We start from the raw sequence: 21,244 nt of genomic DNA, 5'->3' as shown, positions 1-21,244 counted from the left end.
AAAGATAAAGTAAACAAATGTAGGTAAATTAGGCAGACCTATTAAAGGATAAAAATATGCTATTTCAACAAACAATAACAATTGCATGAAACGAAAGTATTAACAATATGTTGAGACGGAGGAAATATTTTATACAAGGCAGAAAAACGATAATTAAGGAGTGCAGACCGAAATTTGCATTGCAAATCCACATATACTATGTTTGCTACATTACAAAGAACAATAAAAAATGAGTGGCAAATTTTCCTTATAGCTTGAACTTGTCCAAAGTATAAACGACATGACTATGGGTTCTGTACACTGTATACTGTATAGTGTATACAACTATAATGACAATGAGGCATGAGCCCCAGTTTCTCTCATTGTAAGCTGATATATACCTGTTGTAGTTCCTACGGACTAACGGATGGGAGGAATGCAGTTGATATTACAGAAATCTCCAATTGAGCTCGCAAGTTCTCTCGATTAATTGGCAGTATCCGATAACAAGATGAACTTGAAGAAATAATGCTGTATTCTTCATCTGTAAGGCAGTTATGTCAAGATCTACTCGAAGGATTAGTGCTTCATTCTTCATCAGTATAGAAGTTATGTCAAAATCTACCCTGTAAACTGTGGATGCTATCTGATTGCTGGAACCTAATCGGGCTTTGTATACTCGAGCAACATGTGAGGTGACCTGTATATCTTGACCACCGTCCAATACAGAACCTCCTCAACCCCCAGCTCACCCTCTGCTCTTGCTGCGTATAAATCTTCAACAATTGCAATCAACCTGCACATTCCACAAAAGTATTCTGAGCCTATGATTACTACATCAACTTCACGCTCTACTACCGCTACCTATTTCTGAGGATAGAACAATGAATATTATAATGTGCCACACAATTCTTACATTATGACTTGGAACCTTAATCAGTAATCAGGCACACATTTAAATTGTATATGTTGTATCCAACTATTGTTTTTCATTCTATTTTTATCATATGTCCACCGTGCAAGAAACAAGTGCCAGATGAAAACGAGAAAAATAATTAGGTTTATCCAGTGTTCCAGAAATCGCTAGGCGTGCCAGGGCAGTGAAGGTACCTTCGAGAGATTAATCGGCAAGTCGGAGATTAATCGGACAGATTAATCGGAACATTAATCGGAGGAATATAAATTTTATTTTTAATTTTTATAATTTTATAATAATCAGTATGTCAAATATTTGTTTGAAAAAAGAAATTAAAATGGTATTAAACAATATCTACACATTCGACATGCCTTGTGTACTAATTATTGAGTTTACAATATTAATTATATTTTAATTCACACTTTTAAATTAATTATAATATGTTATTTTATATTTTAAGTAAGAAAATAAATATATTATATTACTTGTTACTTCTTACCAATACTTTATATTAGAAATTGACATGATATTGTGTGAAATTATGAAATTAATGAATTAAAATTATGAAAACGTAAAAAAAAAAATTAATTATTTCCGCCTAAACCGCCTAGGACCGATTTTTGACCGTCTAGCCCGCCTAATCCCGATTTTGACCCGATTTTTTGAAAAAACGCCTAAATCACCGCCGAGATCCGAGTCGGGGCGTTTTACCACCGCCTAGGCGCCGCCTAGACCAATTTTTAAAACACTGGGTTTATCCATTACTTTCTTTGTAACTTTGCTATTCTAAATACTCTGTCAAATTCTAAAAACCTCAAAAGGATATAGCTGTAACCAACGAATGGCAAGTTCTTTTCCTTGTGTGGATCCTATTTCAATGGGAACTTGATGAGTCGATCCACCTACACGTCTTGCTTTTACTGCTATATCGGGAGTTACTCCACGTATTGCTTGACGTAAAACAGATAGTGGATTTGTCTTCACAGTATTAGGACAAAATTTCGGTTCAAGAGAAATGACTTGTAAATTCGATTTTTGAATATTTTTGAAGCCTAAAAATCCTAAGAACAATGAATACTGTAACATTACCTGTCACAGGAAGGAAGATTTTCGTACGGTATTCTCATTCGCAGATCAGCACACTGAAGTCTAATAAACCGGCCAACTGCTAGCACGAATGTGATGTAGAGACCCCATATACTGAATTTGCTGAGAGTTTCGCCAAGAAAGCCCTCTGACATGGCATTGACTTGTTAGCAAATAATATTTATTGTAGAATTATTGACCTTTTACGCCTTAAGGTTTGCACCAATATACCCATCAGCCCCTGTAGTTCAAAACCATACATTTTTGCCCATGAAGTACTGCAAACGTATCTTTTTACCCTTGGACTGGCCAATTTACGCCATTTTTTCCCTGTCCAGGGGTTAAAAGATGCGTTTTCAGTACTTGGCAAACATTAACGGTTTTGAAACGCAGGAGTTAATAAGTATATTGATGCAAACCTTAAGGCTTAAAAGGTCATTAAGCCTGTATGATGTTTATGCATGTGTGTAAGAGTGTAACTCTGTCCTGGATGATATAAGAGGTGCAATATTATATGGCAATTGGAAAGTGAATTTCCATACTGATCCCAAGTCCCAACTACAAACTAGCACCAACTTCCTATCATAAAATTATATCTTCCGACTGCCCAGTGCCCCCCCTATCCACAATACTATTGTCACATTTTTTTATTATATGAGCAAACACATTTTCGAAAGTTTAAGTAACCCTTCGCTTTTTGAAGTTCTGATTTGCAAACAGGCATTGCTAGTTTTGCTATCTAAATTCTTTGGAGTATATAATATAACAACCGGGGGTAATCTTGTACAGATAATACATGAAAAGGTAAAAAAAAAAGGAACAACTTCATGGCATTTATAGTAATGGTTGTAGGCACGGTCGTAACTCCACAATTTTCACATTTGAAGTTAACTAAACTGAGCAGTCTGTGCAAAAAGTACAATTTGTCTTTAAAGTTGTACCGCTAATTAATCTTTAATTTTAATACTTACAAGGGAAAATAGTAAAGCATCAACCAAAGACAATTTAGCCGCAAGCCCAATATCAAGCAACAGAAATAAGAGACCTACGACTTACGTGGCGTTTCCTCTGATATAATAATGGCCATAGGCCCAGTCAAGTCTCCACAACTTTTTTCAGCTGGAGAATAGACATCGTGGAATGACCACCACTCAGGATTTCCATGATTCAGTACAAGATCTCCGCTCACATCATCCACCTGCTTAAGGTCGAAAAGAGGTCAATTATTTAAGACTACAAAGATGTTAAATATCAAACATTGATAGTTCAACAACTGCAGGTGCTTCGCCAAAAAAAAAAACCACCTCTGCTTATCATCAAATATCAACTCTTCATGCCATTAAACAGCTTAATTTTAGAAGGACCTTCACTTTTCATTATCTCTGTAGAAGAGGATTGGGAAGAGAAATTAAGAATGTGCTCAGATGCAGCAACATACCTCTTGCTCAAAAGGTCTGACATCACCAGCACCAGTAACACGGAATTTTCTTGGATACAGGTTATATGTCCTGAAGCTGTCAGTGGAACCATTAAAAACTTCCTCGATCTCCCATGCTTTTGGGAGATCAAATTGATCGACTATTCTCTCGAATTTCACTAGTTCCTTGCCTTTTGGTCTATCCCTGGTTAGTACCCACGAGAACCTAATTTCCATGTTGCTGAAAAGAGATTGAACATATTTCTTCTGCACAACATCAGGGACAAGCCACAAGGAACTAGCATCAGCTTGGCAACAAATTAATTGAATATCATTGTCGTCATATGCATCCAGGTAACCATCCGGGTCAAGATTAGAGACATTTTTTATCTTATCCCATGGAATTATTTCACAGAGAGTTGTCTGGTACAAAGTTAATCTTCCTCCATCCGTCTTAATATCAAACTGAACACTTGCATCATTAATAGGATTTGCAATATTTGTCGGATTACCACTGCTGTACATCTGTAAGAAAAGTTTGTCACCGTCATTATCATCCATCAAAAAGTCAACATAGCTGGGGGCTATAATTGTTAAGCATGATTATTTTTTCTAAGAAAATAGAATAAAATTAATAACGACAATGAGGTCATTTTACAACTAAATGTTCTTACAAACAAAATACTATATCAGTCAATTTACTACAAAACACAGACGGAAACATAGAATGTGTGTGCCCAGAAAAATTTATAATACAAATATTTACGACATTAGTAAGAACATGTTCAGATAGTTAAGCTGAATGTTATCTAGTTCAAATTGTGGCTAACAAATAAGATATGACAACATATTAACCATTAAACGAGAACGACTACAAGTACAAACATTCTAGATCAAAATTAATATATAAAAAAATTCCATGGAGGGTGTTTTTCAGCTTCTAACCAGCATGGGAGCCCAAATAACACAAATTAATATGAAGAACAAGCATATCCCGTTGCAAAATTTGGTCATTTTAGTCTGCTTCTCTCCTTGTTTGTGTCCAGATCTATTCAAAACTGCATCACTTTTGACAAGGTACAGGCTCGCGTTGATATCCTCCAGCTGAAGGAGAAGCACAAATCAGAATTTGAACTACAAGTGTTTTAGCTCCAGCTAAACCATTTAGGCAAAAATAAACAAACAATATCTGCGAGACTTATATGATAGCTAATAATTAAAAAAAAACTAAACAGCAAATATGTAGCTCAACCATCTCATCATGGAAACTGTTTTTATATTTTGATGCAAGTAACCATCACCATGCTCTCGTGTCATACGTACGCTACAAGATTAATCCACTTTAAAGATATATGTCCAATGCTAGATAGTAAAGCCAAAACTCGGGTGTTCCTAGTACAACTAAGCTTAAATGGATTCTTCACTTTGTCCTCAAGTACCATATCTGATTTAACACGTGATGCATAGATAGTTGCTAGATACTAGATACGTCATCTTACTGTAAACAAAAAAGTGAAAACTTGAAGTACTCTTATCTGACTGGTCAAACAACATCGTCTAAACGGGCAATAAATATGACTACGTGTAACCTTCCATTGGACAGAAAGAGTAAATTTTCAAAATGGTCAGTATAGGAACTATTTCGGTGCTTATAGATCCCATCATAATTTAATTGTTCAACTGTTTTTGTTCTTCTGCAGTCAAAAGAGCATCAATGTTTAGATGTCCACTACAAGGTTTGTCACGTTTATTCTAGTAGATGTGGCAGAAGTTACCTCCTTTTACCTATTGGTTAACAATTTACTCTATTAGTTCACATATTGGATCTATTGGACAATTTATTCTAGTAGATTCATTCTATTGGTTGGGAAATTTCAATCTGCTTAGCAATTTTTACACTGCAGAGTGTTGACTTCTTTTTAATTGTAGTACAGCGTTAAGTTGACTGACTGAAACAAAACTTTGGTGACAATAATTTGTGACTATCTACCGAGTGATTTAAATATGATTCAACATTATTGAACATTAAAAAGAACGCCTGTTCAAACCTTCAGCCAATCGTACATCGTCAGGGATGTGGTTGTGCATGACCAATCAAGCACACATCGTAATTCATAAAGAAATGGCAGGGCACGATACAGCCTGTATCCCAAGTAGTTGATTCGAGAAACTTTGCTGGTCAAAAACTGTCTGTATAAGGTGCTTTTATGGGGAATCCCATATCGAATTTGAATGGCTTGCAGTGCCAGAGAAACTGCCTTTGTCACATATATAGCACGAAGTGCCAAACCTGTAGTACTTTCCTGTGATGGCTGCATCTGCCAAGCATACTCCGTAACTGAATATGTAAAGAGAATGAGGTTGAAAAGGTAGAAGATCACTTTTCCTGTCGCAAAGGAACACAAGTATATGACACGATCTAGTACTATCAAGAAGAAGATAATCTGCACGAAGAGAGCATTTTTGGAGTTAGAACTTAGTATAATAAAGAATGTCCTTAAAGCTTTCTAAACCTTAGCTATAATGAACTGCCCGAAGCGCGAAGCCTAATACGAGGCAGAATAATAGATCCAAGTATCCAACTCTCTTTATATAATATTATGACAAAAAATAAAGAACGTAAGGTGGGAAAAAATCGAGAATCTAGTTTTTTGAAATCCTAGCAAATCATTGCCTCACAGTAAAAAAAAATGGGAAGCAGATACAGGGATGGACTATGAGGAAAAGAGACTTACCATTAACATAAATACGAACTCCTTCGGAAATTGATCTTCCAGCTGATAAACATCTAGAAATTCTTTTTTATTTTTAATAACAGACTGGTAAAAGATGGCAACCAAAAAGAACACAGACAAATCTGCACCAAATATATAGGCGTAAAGATCGACTTCTCTTTTGCCTCCCCCAATAACAGAAAGTATTGAGTATGGAAAGCCAATTTGCTCGGAAATTCCATTTTTTTGTGCTATGAGAATTTCTTTTGCTACATCAGCAGCTGGAGTTAGAGACTTGAATCTTTCCTCTGGATCACATTCTCTCCATGAGTTGGCATATACCACCTCAAAAACAGCCAAAGCAACATTAGAATCATCCATACTTTTTTCAATGCTTTGAACTTGAACGCGGCTAGCACAAGGGCAAGCTTTTGGGTTATCTTCTCTGCATCTCTCATCGTGCACCATCTTCAAAAGTTGATTTAGTCCCGATTCAATTCTCTCTGGCTGGATTCCATCTTCTGGCCACAAGTGGACATCCACAGACAACTGTACCAAGTAAGGAGGAGATTCAGCCTCTCGTGTCAGAGACTGTACATACCTTGTACAGTTTTTCGCTACCATTTTTACCATGCCAATTGCAGGCTGAACCATCTTATACACCCTACTATGCCAGCTAGAAGTCAAATGAATATCGTTCTGATAACTATCACTCCCCTTTAAAGTAGTAAATTCTGACCAGGACATCCAGCCACTATCCTTGGCTGTTATAGAGCTCTGCAGAAGGGTAAATAAGTATACCAGAAAAAGAGGCAACAGACTTATAACAAACGAAGATGTTATTGGTTCCGTGGGGAACCCTATCTCCTGAAGAAGGGTTGACTGGATGTTGTAACCACAATGTTGGATGATGATCTGATACAAATACTGAACCAATATATATATTTCAGTGTATATGAGCATAACAACCCAAAAGATGTAGCTTGGCCCAGTATTTATACACAGAGCATATAAGAAGAGTGCGGCAAGATATACCATAGAAAGAATGCTGAAATTCCAAAGAAAGATAAGAAGAAAGCAACAATAACATACAACATCATTATTTGATCGCATCTGGAACCATAGATGCTGAAAAATTCTTCCTATCTGTAGCTTTGTTGTATCAGAAAAAGCTCTGCTCTTGTCAGACTGCAGGGAATGTGAACGATCAAAGCTAACATACTTCATATTTTGGTTTTCTGTCTCCTTGACTACTCCATCTTCGGCAGAGAAAGGAACATTTAAATCGGATTCCTCATCACCAATGTTCAAGAAGCTCACAAGGTTGTTGACAGCCTGATTTCCAATGGTTTGTACTTGGGAAACACCATCACCAATCAATTGTACAGCCGAACTTAATGCATTATCCTTTCCTTGGAATTTCTTTTTCTTTTCTTTATCCAAATCCATATGTTCATTAACTCTATCATCCGCTTCAAGTTCTGTGATTTCATTAACAGGAGATCCCATAAAATGCTTAGTGAAAGCCCCTGCCCATGGACTTTCAGTTCTTGCGCTTGTCGGAGATTCATTTGGTTCAGAAGGATAGACTATGTCTTCATAAGTGTTTATTCCTTGTGTTGCAGGTAAGTCTTCTTCAAAATCAGGTTTTCCAGCATCTTTAACGATATTAAATGTAGTCCTCCTTCTCAAGCCTTCACTGCCTGGAGAAATGTCACCACAACCAACAGCTGAGTTCATACTGTGAAGCTGGATTTGTAGGTTAAGCATCTCAGATTTCATCTTCTCCACTTGCAAGTTCCGCTGACGTTTCTTCTCTTCATTTTCACGAATATGTTGTAGTTGCGCAGTCTTCCATGCTGCTTTCTTTTCTTGCTCACGTACCACAGCACCAATTTGTTCAGTTTCGAGATATCGAAAGACATGATCAAACTCGGGAGAGGAGAACATATATGACTGCAACGATACCAGAAGAAAGATGACAATCTCAACCAAAGCAGATCTTGAGGTTATTCGAAAGCCGTAGTCATACTTGTAAAATCCAATCACCTCGTATATGTAATCCCTTGTTTCACATCTACCAGTATTGTAATCACCCAAAAAAGGAGATTGATATGCGAGTGATAACACAATCACAACAAAGTTGTATATGCGCAAAAATCTGAAAATCTTGTTCTTTTTCTTAAGTATTGTAAGTCTCATGCGGAAAAAGATTACAGCAAAAGCAAGGTAACCAAGATGCAGCATGTCATACTCGAGCGTTCCTGTGATCAGTATCAAAGCAAGCACAAGATCCAATAAATGACAATAGCAGTAAAGCCTCAGATAATCAATAAAAGTCCACATGCTTTTGGTTTCAAAAGAAAGATCCCTCCAAACAAAAGCATTTTTACGCTGAGATATCATTTGTCGATATGTAAATGATCCCGAGAATCTGGAGAACTGATCAGCTCGAAGTTTGAAACACGCAACCATGAAGACAGCAAAATAGCTTATCAACATGCGATAATCATCAACTATAAGTCCTACAAAAGCATAATAAATAAACAGAAAAGTTGCATCAGAAGATAAAATACTTAGGTTTACAATTGCAATAGTCTATAATTAAGATTACTATGCAGACATAGAAAAATAATATACACTATCTGAAGAGAAATTTTGCAATAAAAGCCTCAAACCCAGAAATCTAATTACAATTAATAAATTTGCATCTTGATTTACAACAATGTATCATTCAATTTCAGTATTCTCCACATATAGCTTACTGTGGATACTAACTCATCTTCAGGCCTTTAAATTTCTACCCAAAGAACAAATAACATTCAACCCCCTTAAAACCTGCTAATTAATTTTTAAACAATAACCTGCCCGTTAAAAAGATTACACAAGAGCAATGACAATGTATACATTTTAGCTAAAGGAAAAACTTGCACTTGGTGCCTGTAGCACAGAATGTCCGTCTACTTATAAAATTGAACTTCTGAAACTGCAAAACATTTCCCAGAACACTGCTCTACCAGCTGGATACACTGGGTTCGTTTGGTAAACTAAGAATATATTTGGATATGATAAAGAAACAACAGAAATTTAAACTTAGGGAGGTTTGAATTTATGAAGAGAAATCGTACCCAGCCAACATTTTGTGCAGTAATGGAAATAGGTGTTTGAGATTCTCGAGCAATCGTGACAATGTGAATCAGTACCACCTGGGCCTTGTGGATTTAATGACATCAGATGGTTCCAAATTGCAAAGTATTCAAGCACAAGAATGGAAGCAAACAAGAAGACAATTATTGGCCACAATTTACGAATTACGCGCCGACCAATGAGAACACAAGCAGAAAGACATGCAACATACAGTATAGAAACAGCATTTAGCAGAAGAAAACTTGCAAGAAGCAACGTAATCATATTAATCTCAAGGCCAAAAAGATTGAACATGTTTTCCATCCAAAACATTAAATATGTTTTTAAAGTAGTCTTCTGTATATCAAATCTCTCCTTCCTCAAATCAAGGATTCGCTTCTTATTCCAATTGTGACCCTCTTTGATACTTCCCCAGATATATCCAAACGTATATTTTGCAGATCTATTACTTGCAGAACCACTTTCGCTATAGGAGACATCATGAGATGATTGATTTAAATCAGTATGAAGTGATGGCCACGAACTGCTTGTCCAACCTCTTCTCTTTTCATGACTTAAACTTAATGTTGGGTCATGATCACCATCAGAACTTGATACAACCGGCAACACATCTTCGGTTGAAACAAATAATGGACAAGGCTCTTCCCATGTATTATCATCCAAAAGGGAACTGGGAATCTGCTCCAACCAATGAAAGACATTATACTGAAGGGTACATGCAGCAATCACCAGAATTTTGCCTCTCAAACCAGCTTCCAGACCCCAAAAACCAGGTCTATACGCCTGTATACCAAGAATCAAGGACAGCCAGTAATGTTTTTGGCTGGGAAACATCTCAGCATGTTTACCCCACATTTGAAATAAGTATTCAGCTGTCACTAAAATTCCCGTGTAAACTAAAAACAATTTTGAAGGGATACGGGAAGCTTTTGGTAAATTTGAGCAGAGGACAAGGCCTATAAGATACAAGAAACCCCATGCACTTATTGGAGATAGTGATGCATAGAACAAAGCAGCTAATAATAGCTTTTGGCTGTGCCAAATTAGAAGCCTTCTGATAAAGCCAAGTGCTCCGAACTGCACATGAGTTTGATTTTCAGTTACTAGAAACTTACTTTGCCTCCTCTCGTAGCTATAGAGTTGCATCACAATCATAATTGCTAGAGATTCCCATAAATTCTGTAATAATGGAGCTTGGGGGCTATAGCCGAATATTGAATAAAGATCCAATTTACTCGAGAGCCATTCCTCAACACTAGGAAAGATGCTCAATGTATAGATAAAGACAAACACCAGAATTGAATATACTTTGAGTGGAAACCAAAGGCGCCGTTTTGTCTTCTCAACAAGTTGTCTTCCCGTAATCCATACAAGGAGCAGAAAAAGGTAACCAAATGATGTGTAATTAGGATTCACCAGGTACACTGCTACAAGAATAGTCATTAACGCAATGTAGGTTCCAAATGATCGATATATTGTTAATATTTTCTGGCTAATAGCACTGAGGTATGAGGCTATCTCTCGCTCTGAAAAAAAGATTAAACAATAAAAGCAAGATAATAAGAATGAGAATATATCTAGAACGATTAAATGAAGACAATGTAGATATAGACAAATGCATAAAATTATACTATCAATCACAAACAGTAAAGTAATCGAAGAAGCCAAAATCAATAAATTTCTGCATAAAATACAAAACTGTGCTCCTATTCATAGTGCAAGTACTTTTAACTGAAAATTATTAAAAAAAGAACTATTGCAACCAAAATCTTAAATATATAAGCAACATATTTCAATCCTTTCTGGCCATTGAAGGATACCATAACACAAGTTTTAAGAAAAATTTATACCATTGGAAGGATTGCCATGAATGCTGTTGCTGGTCCGAGAGGAATAAACTGAAAGCAAAACGGACTTATTTAAACCAGCTTTCAGAATAGTAAATCCTACCGGGCGACAGGGTGTGTTCTGTATAATGGCAGAGAATGAAAACAACATTTCAAAACCATGATTATGAATTGCACAGAAGCATGCCAGCAGAGCTATTTCCACAAAATCCCAGGTGGTATCGTAGTCAATGAGACCTACATGATCAAAGATTAAAAAAAGCTCTATTAAAATTACTTAGCCAGAAAAACAAATAAAATTATTATATTCTACTTAATATAAAAAAGACGGCAAGAACTCACCTAACTGAGACAGAATTTCCATGCTTAATGAGCTTTGAGTTTCCAAATTTTTAGAGATCAGATTAATTTGAAGAGTGTACAGCACTGTGAAATGAATCTCACATAAAAGTATTAGGGCTTGGCGTAGCCTTCTGCTGATGCTGTGACTCAAAAGATACTTGAAAAAGAATACCACTGTAGCACAGGTCAATCGATACCACCAATTAGTAGTTGTATTAGAATTATGTCATACGTCTTGATTTTGGTGAATTACTAATACTTAAATATCACATCTGCATAAGGCACTAATATAGTATGAAAATATACTAGCATGTTGTTTTAAACATAATAAGATATGGTAAATAAACATACTATATATGGCATGGATGAAACCAGGTTTCACTGCGATGAGAAATATTAGCACAAGCATGATAGCTCGAGAACATTTGCGGAGTCCCCAGGCAATCGTAGCCACAATCCATACTTCAGTCTCTTCTCTCACTGCAAAAGGACACACGTCATAGTGATGATGTGAATGGCCCGAATGTAAATTACAGATATATAAAAGCAGAACACAAGATCAATTGTCCTGCATAAGCATATAGATCGCTCACTATATGAGCAGTTAACCTCTCGTCTCTTGGTAATAAGAGGTTAAGGGTTCAAACATCAGTGGAGGTAGGGTGTATGGTATTTATATTTCTGTAAATGACCATTACCAAACACGCATACACATACACAGTCACACACTGTGAATGTTTTATTGTTTTGATCATAGATGCTCAAACATTTGGAGCTAAAAGTGCTCAAAGATGGAACAATAAGACTAGGGTCACCAGAAATTAGCTAGACTGTTTCAGGCAAGAGTAAGACATAAATTTAAAATACGAAAACATTAGAAGAGTAGGGACACTATCCACTCATACTTTTCAATTGTTCGGTTTTTAATTTGTTTAAATTATCTATATAATTATGTCTATATTCGAGACAGTGCTTCTGCCTCCTGATCTTGTCCTCAGTTTTACTGTTGACCTGTTCCTTATATTCTATACAGCTTGTACCCTGTTGCATAAACCTCACTGGAATTTCAGCTCATGTTAGGCCCTCACTAGACTTGGAGAAAAAGATGGCTCTCACGTTCCTTATGCATTATACTAGATTGCTCAAACTGATATTATTACCCAACGCCTGAAACATTAGTAGTTGACATAAAAAAACTGATCTAAAAGAAAAGCCTGATGCTCAAACTGTAGGTTCACAAGTAGATCTTCGACTAATATGGGCACATGATTACGAGGAATCAGCATCTTCAAATACCGAGTTAAAGGAAATATTATTTTCAGGCTTTAGGCTTAGCGTGTCATTACCTTCATCAGTAGAATTGTCACGTGACGTTTGCCTACCCTCATCAGACATGTAGTGGAAAACAGAGTTGTTGACAAGATTATTAAGAGCAACCAGAATTCCAAGACAAAACTGAGCAAGTAAAAAAAGTCCTGGTATCGAGTAATGCCATAACCCAACCATCTCCCAGATCTCCATATCCTGTAAACATATTGTAGAAAATATTATAAATCTACAACTACTTATATTATTCTAAGGACGCAAGACTTTTTGTCCATGCATAATTACCTCCCCAAGCTTCCAGTCTAGAAATGTAAATGCCACATTGAAGATATATGTACTAACAGCCCACAAGAGAATGAAAACAAGAATCAACCCATTCAACCGATGTAGACGGAACAACGATGGAAAAGCAAATATGATGTATCCGACATAAGCGAGTAATCCAAATGCACAAACGCTTGCAAAGTGGAAACTCCAATATGATAGAGCAAACAGAATGACCTGTCAAGTACACAACTGAAGGATTAACAAAGATGTCATAGATAATTAAAATACTCCAGTCTAAATAATATGAATATATTATGAACTTCAAATTTTAAAGATCGACACTTAGTACACCTTGGACCAGATATTAAGGAAGGAACGGACAAAAAAAACTACCTGGTCAATTACCATACTGTAATGAAGTTACATAACATTTACACAGGTGGAAACTTATATAGAGGAATTCGTGAATACTTGAGATTGCCAATTTAAAGCCTGACATTTCTTACTTAGGTTCCATTTGCATGCACAGTTTCAATAGCTCATGTTATGTGTGTAGTCCATTATTTTTCGGATACTAAGTATGGGAATTCTTTGCCATTTTGATCTCATTTAAAATGAAATTATATGTATTTCATTGCTCAAGAAATTGTGGTATCTGAGCTTTTAATAACAACATTAATTCCTGTTAAGTTTTAAGCAATCAAACAGAAATATCAGTCAAAGCTTATAGCTTTGTATACAACTAAGCAGCAGCGACATAACAAAATCAAAGTTTATGTTCAGTTAAATAATATGAGTGAGAAACAATCTTCGTCATCATCTGTCTAATAACACATAATATAATGAATATATCGAACTAGAATTACCAGATCTAGACTTTGATGGAGAACATTCCGTGGACAAGAAAACTTTTTAGGAAATAACTTGAAAAAGGTGATAGATATAAGCAAGAAAAGGTTTCAGGTTTCATTTTATTGTATAGTCTGCAATGAAGCATTGAGCATTGAAGTGTCCAATACAAATAAATTAATTTATACAAATATCTAAAATATCAAGAGTGGTCACTTAATTTCCTAGACCCCAGAAATGTATTTACAACTATATGTGTACACAAACAAAATTTGCTCATGTGACGGACACTAAGATAATATAAATTATTAGCTTCAATCTTTAACAATGTAAAGCATGTTGGGTGATTGATCAGACTCTAGTAATATATTCGAGCAAATCTAAGTGGTCTAAAAATCACACATATGTACTGAAGAGTTCAGATTTTATCCAAGTGACTAATGCTTTCCATATTCTTATTACAGAACTCGCAAAATAATCACTTTGTACCAACAACATTCTAATTATCACAGTTCGAAGTTGTCCTTACCAACCAAGGTCAAGCATAACATATTCATACATATAACAAAATTAATATTTACTCTTCGGTGAGTGTACAAGGAGTCGAAGATGAAAGCTAGTGATATAGCTGTATAAGTTTCTGCCTGTACGCCATAAAACTATAGTCACTTAGTAAAGCGAATAAGTAACTAACTTTGTTAGATTAAAGCTGTTCATCTTATCTAGAATGCCGCTGCTATACGTGACTCCATAGAACTGAGGCAAATATATTTTAATGTTTATATAAGATTCAAATCCCAGTGTCATTATTCCTCTCTTTTTCTTTGTTCTGTACACGGATATAGAAGAACAAGCCTCTAAATTATAGACTTTCTACAACTTTGGTGAGATACTTAATGCATGGCTTTCAAGCACATAGTTGTCACGTGGGACGCACTGATGTCACATTTTGCTTGTTTAACTATTCAGATGTTTATTATCACATCATAATTAAACTTGATCACATTGGATTTAATCAATTTCTTCAACCAAAACACACATGGAACCCTCTCATATGCTTTATGGGTCTGGTATAAGACATGAAAGAGGGAGAGAAGGAACAAGAAAGACCCAAATGAAGAACATGCCCTCGTATCTGTACAATTCCTGAATAAGAGAAATCACTAGTGCCCCTCTGACCTAAACCCAAAAGCAACAAATTCAAGCTATCCCATGCCAATTAACATAAATAAGCGGCGTTAAAAATTGTATCTATTCCTTTTCATTCTAATATGTGCTCGCGTTCTTATTGTTCAAATTGACCATCATAAATATATATAACTTGTCAGAGATTTAGTTGTCTATTAGAACATTAAACATACTTTCATCAATAATATGAGCAATATCATTTCTTTTTCTAGTTATCATACAGCAAATATATCTGAACATTCTCATGTCTCAGTCTGATGAATGTAACAGTAGACTATCCCCATTCCTGGAAATACTGTACAACAAGCCAGATGTACTACCAATATCTGCAGAATCTCCTGTGCGAATATAGGTATCTACTGCTGGTTTATGAGCCTCAAACAGATAGAGATATTAGTCATATGACAACTAAAAGCAATCCACAACAGTCCACATTTGCATAATACATGCAGATGCATCATAGGAAATTGATTACAATGTTCAGGATGTGTACCGGGAAACCATACGTGAAAAAGTTGATGCTGAAAGTCCGGAAAACTGCACCTCGTATCATTACATTGGTGTGCCTAACACCAGACCTTCAAAATCACTAAAATAATTTAGCAAACAAATGAGCAGACATATTTTAATATTGTTCATTGCTTTAGGTAGAATGAATAATGTAATTTTCAGAACAAAATTGCAAAAAGGGCATTCACCTTGATTGACGAATAAAGAAAGACTGCTTTAAGGGAAGAAGATGCTCGTTCAGATTGCCTTCTCCATTGGACATGATAAAATCCATGTCTTCTAAATCAGATTTGACACATGACAGCTGAAAAGTAACCCACTAGATTTATTCTAGGAGAATATGACGAGAACAGATGGAGTATTTCTTTTCAACTGTTAATTAAACATGCATAAATCCCTATTGAATCAAAATAATATAAACATTTTATGATGTATTGACTTCACCAAAATGCTTTTAGCAAAAAGTAAATGGAAACAATTTTAATTACAGACTTCAAAAAAGTTCTGCCAGGTAAAATATCAGATTGAGCAGATATCAAGTAAGCACAGTCGAGAAACCTATCACCTTACTGACAGATAATTAAATGTAACAAGCTCTTAGCCTTATTCACAGAATCCGATAATGACATTGTCTGCCCAAAGACTGAATCAGTTTTTGACCTAATTCAGACTGCTTGAAGGGGTTGATGCACTAAACTTAAGCAGTATAGAACATAGAACAGAAACAGTAAATTTACAAAGAATATACTTGATCAGAAGAAATATAGAACCAATACGTTTGAGAAACAATTACTATCCTTTTGAATTTCATTACATATTCCACGAATAAAAGTCAATACAAATTTACAAGACACGGAAAAAGAATATGTTTATACATATACATATACATATACGTATACGTATACATATACATATACATATACATATACGTATACGTATACATATACATATACATATACATACATATATGTATATAAATATATTTCTGCATTATCTGACCAATCTATATAAAAGTAATATTTTTCTGATATAAATTCATTCCTTATAGTGGGATATAGGCCTAAGGTTATTCCTCCAATAAAAATTGTAGGACTACGATGCTAAGAAATGTTTAATAAGGAAGATATTACAACATCATTCTGCAAACGGCAAGTCATAATTTTGACCTAATAGTACAAAAAATTTCGAAATGAAGTTCATACCATGAAGTAGAATACCATAAGAGACGCGCCAGAAAGAACTTCCAGCCCTTCAGAATGGGCAGATATCTTGTAAAGTCCAATAAATTTAGCTAGAACATGGAACATTTTTGGCAGTCCTATTGGGAGCTGATGGACATATAGTAGGATGATGTTGATCCCTGCATACATCCAAAGTTGCTTCCACCACCTTTATAACCATGTTCGCAAACAGAAGCAACTATAGCGTCAAAAACTGAATAACAAATGGAAGTGTTCTGCAAATTAAGAATTATAAAGCAAGGTAATGAACTTGAAAACCTTTACCTAAAAAGCCCAAGAAAGTTGCTTGTTAAGGACCAATCAACAAGACCAATGCAGCTACATATGAAAAATGGCAAAGAAACCCAAGAAGGCTTGCTAATTCCCACGACTAACTGAATGGCAGGTACCAACAAGCAGAAAGCAACCCTGGCATGATAACCTCCCATGCAGAACAGAAATACAGTCAGATATAATATCCAATATTTGTTCAAATGCTTGTAATCCTAATTAGAGTGTGCATAATTTCATAAACTGCGCGTTAATCTATATATAAGCATCACTCTAACAATTTGCATGTAAAAAAATGTTTTTATTCAAAAGACGTGCATGACCAACAGGATCAGGCATAACAATAGATGATATAGTCTTTTATGTAACAGAAGTTTAATATAAAGTACTGAATACCTAAATGCTCAAAAAACAATGAGAAACGTGCCCACCGGGAATCTTGTGATAGAACTGAACCATGCTTGTTTTTGTGGACTTCACTCAGAGCAGTGAACACCACAAACACTTGTACAACCAAGTAATAAATTGCTGAGGGATATCTCCAGGACTGGAGCCTGAAGAAAATAACGTATCATACTAAAATTTAAATATGAGAGATATAAAAATCAAATCATACAAGTTTGTTAGGCATATAAGAAAATGAATAGGCATATGACAGATTGAAGTTTACTTCATGAACCCAATTGACTTTGCCCACCAAGAATCTGCTATCCCATATTCATCCCCCTTCACAGCACACACTATAAGAAACGTCACTTGAGAAAGAATATTAAGAAGAGAGAAAATTATAATTGACCACAATAACAGAAGTCCTTTAAAACGGAAGCCTGCAAAAATGTTAGATATAAATATTAGACACAGCAGCAAAAGAATCTGGCAGTGAAGTTATTACATATAGAGAAGAGTAAATGCTACACATTAGAAGGAATATATATATATATATACAACATCGATATGTTAAGACCACGGTTATTTGCTCTTGTAGCTCAGTATAGATTTGTAAATGCAAAATACATGTAAAATAGAGTGAGACTACTAGACACACAATTCCTCCTTTAGGAAATTTATAACTAATTAGGTAAGATCAAATTAACAGATGTGCGGCTTTCTACCGAGCCTCTTATATTTCGGTCGGATATGCAAGCACTAGTGCACTGTAGCATCATATCAAATAATAATAGATGCCCATTCTACGCTTGATTTAAAAACTTTTTTATTCACAGAATTATATTAGATGACTATGAAAACAGCTAAAACGTGAAGAGGATTTAAAAAAGTGAGGTAGTAAACAACTGACCTCGTTTTGGTGCTTCGTATAGAATAAAAAGAGCGGCTACCAAATCAACCAGAGAGATTGAACTCCAATTCAAGAATGCAGCTGCCGTAGAATAGCAAGAAAAAAAACATAAAACAGAACATTACTGATTTTAGTATTGCTTATGCAAATGGAAACATGTCAGAAACCAGAGTATTGCAGTTTGTATATGCATTGCCCCTAACATCCAATTGGTATCACTCTCGATATAAGAACAAGCAAATTTCAATACAGAGGCAGGCTGCTGTAAGAGAATAGTACATATAACATGAAGATATTACTTTGTGCACGTGCACATTAAGGATGCTTCAACCTACCAAATTTACTGTAGCCAGAAGATACGGAAGTGCTTAGTCCAGACAGCAAAAAGGCCATGTAATATGTTTTGTTTACCTCCACTATATAAAAAACAATAATCTTGCTTTGGATGCATATGTCACACCTTACGAGCATTTCATTTATGATTTTGAGGGTGAAGGAAAGGTGCTTTGAAAAGAATCAAAGTCATTTGTTATTGTTAAATATATGATCCTATTGGGGCCTTCCTCTAACACCTTAAGGTTTTAGATGAGCTGGTTACTCAACATGGTATCAGAGCTTAGGCTGGCGGGAGGACTAAGGTTCGATTCCCAGCCACCCCCAACATTCTCACAATTTAATGTGGACACTAAAGGCAATTAATACCCCAAAGATGGGTGCCGGTGTTCCACTCTTCGACCCATAAATGGGCTTTCGAGTGAGGGGGAGTGTTAAATATATGATCCTATTGGGCCTTCCTCTAACACTATCTCTTAGTAATACCTAATACAGGTTTAATTAAGACAATTGACATTAATGATACCTCAGCTAGATCATTTTTTTACCTAACTTAAATCTTTTCCCCTTTTCTGTGTAAATTGATGTCTAAAGAGAGCCTAGAAAGGGTGTGAGAAAAACCTTGTGCACGGAAATTACAAACTTCAATCCTTATTCGAACATTACTCATAATCATAATTTACTTCAACTTCATAACAAATTACAACTTTTTTCATAATAAATAACTAAAACTCCATCCTCCACTTCAAGAACTAATCAAATTTGGCATACAAACTTAGTATGATTAGAATGTGTGTGTTCATATGTTTCAAAAAGAAAGTAAATAAAAAATGAAGCAATGATACATACATTAAGAAACTCATAATCATACCTGATAAAAGAAACAAAGGCAGCAAAATCCCACCTACAAATCTCCCCATATCAATCTTTTTCTTGACTCAAATCAATTCAAGAACATCTAAATTTGCTTCTAACAACAATCCAATCAAGGGTTTTACAATTTTCATGAAAACATAAAAAACCCATCATAGAATCCACTAGATTACTACAACAAGTGAGAAAAGATTGAAACTTGATGATGGGGTATCAAAAAAGAACCCAAAAACAAGTTGTGTTGAGGTAGTTTTATTAAGTGGGCAGTTTAAAATACAAGTGTGTTTGTATTGTGTTGGGTTGTGTGTAAAGTGTAAACAACAACTACCAGTCAGAACAGAACTGAAAGTTGCGAAAGTGTAGTGAGTATTGGGTACGCTGATTGTTGGATCTGGGAGGAATAAATTAGTAATATTAAATTTCTATTGGTCAGTTATCAAGATTGTGTGCGAAAATTCTTGTGTTTTATTTCTAATATATATATATGTGTGACACGGTTAAGTAATAATATAATACCTTATTATAAATTTGTAACCAAGAGCATCATGCATGACCAAAGGTTTTTAGATTTTTTTTATGTTTATTTTGAGGGTTGTATTGATTTGAGATTTTAAAGAATTTTATTGATTTTTTAAAGTCACATAAATCTAAAAGTCTTTTAAATTTTAGTGGTATTCAGTAAAAATCTTTAAAAGTTTTTTAAAATTTGAAATATTCAATTTAAATTTTAAATAGTTTATAAAAATTTTGGTAGTATAACCTTTTTATAAATCTAACATGATATACGATCGCAAGTTGGACAGTTGAAGAGGGTCAAAAAAGTCTAATACATAATTAAGTTGAAAAATAATTTTTTGTTTAAATATATTTCAAAATGTAACAAGAAAATTATCTATAATTCATTGATTACTTGTACGTCTATATGAATATTACAAGAAAACTTGTAAAAACTAAACTGTAAAGAGAAGAAAATTATTACATACGATCATGTAAAATACATAAAATTATAAAAGAAATAGGGTTTGCTAGTGAAAAACGTATGAACAGCTTCATATAACAATAAATAAATAAATTAGATGGTGGTTACAAGTACAACTGACATATGTTCTTTTTCAAAAAAATTATAGAGTAAAGTTTTATGGAGTCCACCTTTTAATTGGAGTTCTCGGAGTTCATATATGTTCTGCAAGTAAAATATAGTTTAAAATATTGCAAAATATATTATTTTTCGACAAATATCACTATTCTATTAAAAATCATGTACATTGCATACATTTTACAAGTAGAACATTGCAAAAATATATTATTCTACAAAACATGTTTAGTTTGCAGAACTTAAATGTTCATTTTGCAGAACATACATATTGTACTGTAAATATATGAGATTTGCATAATTTTATTGAAGTTATGCTATTTGTGTAACATGTTTTGTAAAATAACACGTTTTATAATATATTTTATTTGCAGAACCTAGATGGACTCCGAGGACTCCGACAAAAAGGTGGACTCCATAGAACTCAGTATATATATATATATATATATATGTATATATATTTTTTTTTTACTACATGAAAAACCATCTTATATAGGGAACCGTGGAGAACCATTATTTCTATTATAAAATCTCATCGCAAATTATAAA

At 34.8% G+C, this 21,244-nt stretch overlaps 1 protein-coding gene across 2 annotated transcripts; it reads right to left on the bottom strand.

Annotated features, from left to right (window-relative positions):
• Positions 1-110: 110 nt before the first annotated feature.
• On the bottom strand, positions 111-20,004 carry LOC141692319 (piezo-type mechanosensitive ion channel homolog). 2 transcript variants are annotated; one of them, XM_074497094.1, is made up of 21 exons: positions 19,601-20,004; positions 18,397-18,477; positions 17,770-17,926; positions 17,496-17,653; positions 17,094-17,250; positions 16,791-16,977; positions 15,777-15,892; positions 15,572-15,656; positions 13,060-13,275; positions 12,795-12,972; positions 11,800-11,928; positions 11,449-11,622; positions 11,110-11,343; positions 9,241-10,785; positions 6,134-8,637; positions 5,447-5,842; positions 4,344-4,502; positions 3,420-3,923; positions 3,038-3,179; positions 1,985-2,129; positions 111-775 (listed from the first exon to the last, which is right to left on the bottom strand). In XM_074497094.1, the coding sequence occupies exons 1-21, from the start codon at positions 19,647-19,649 to the stop codon at positions 640-642; spliced, it is 7,452 nt and encodes a 2,483-aa protein (XP_074353195.1). In that variant the 5' UTR covers positions 19,650-20,004; the 3' UTR covers positions 111-639. The 2 variants fall into 2 exon arrangements, with proteins under 2 accessions (XP_074353195.1, XP_074353197.1); XM_074497096.1 differs by lacking the exons at positions 16,791-16,977; positions 17,094-17,250; positions 17,496-17,653; ... (1 more) ...; positions 18,397-18,477; positions 19,601-20,004 and having other exon boundaries at positions 149-775; positions 15,572-15,667; positions 15,777-15,891.
• Positions 20,005-21,244: the final 1,240 nt, after the last annotated feature.

The sequence above is a fragment of the Apium graveolens genome, chromosome 10 (genome assembly GCF_009905375.1).
Source record: "Apium graveolens cultivar Ventura chromosome 10, ASM990537v1, whole genome shotgun sequence".
In the NCBI taxonomy this organism is placed as follows: domain Eukaryota; kingdom Viridiplantae; phylum Streptophyta; class Magnoliopsida; order Apiales; family Apiaceae; genus Apium; species Apium graveolens.
The sequence above is the reverse complement of the archived record's forward strand: the minus strand, read 5'-3'. Positions and strand labels throughout refer to the sequence as shown.

Bases quoted from the DNA above. Each gene is read 5' to 3' on its own strand.
- LOC141692319 (XM_074497094.1), bottom strand. From the start codon at position 19,649: ATGGGGAGATTTGTAGGTGGGATTTTGCTGCCTTTGTTTCTTTTATCA. The intron at 16,978-17,093 runs GTAAAGGTTTTC...ATGGTTATAAAG, and splicing joins AACTTTCTTGGGCTTTTTAG to GTGGTGGAAGCAACTTTGGA. The intron at 3,180-3,419 runs GTATGTTGCTGC...GACCTTAAGCAG, and splicing joins TCAGACCTTTTGAGCAAGAG to GTGGATGATGTGAGCGGAGA.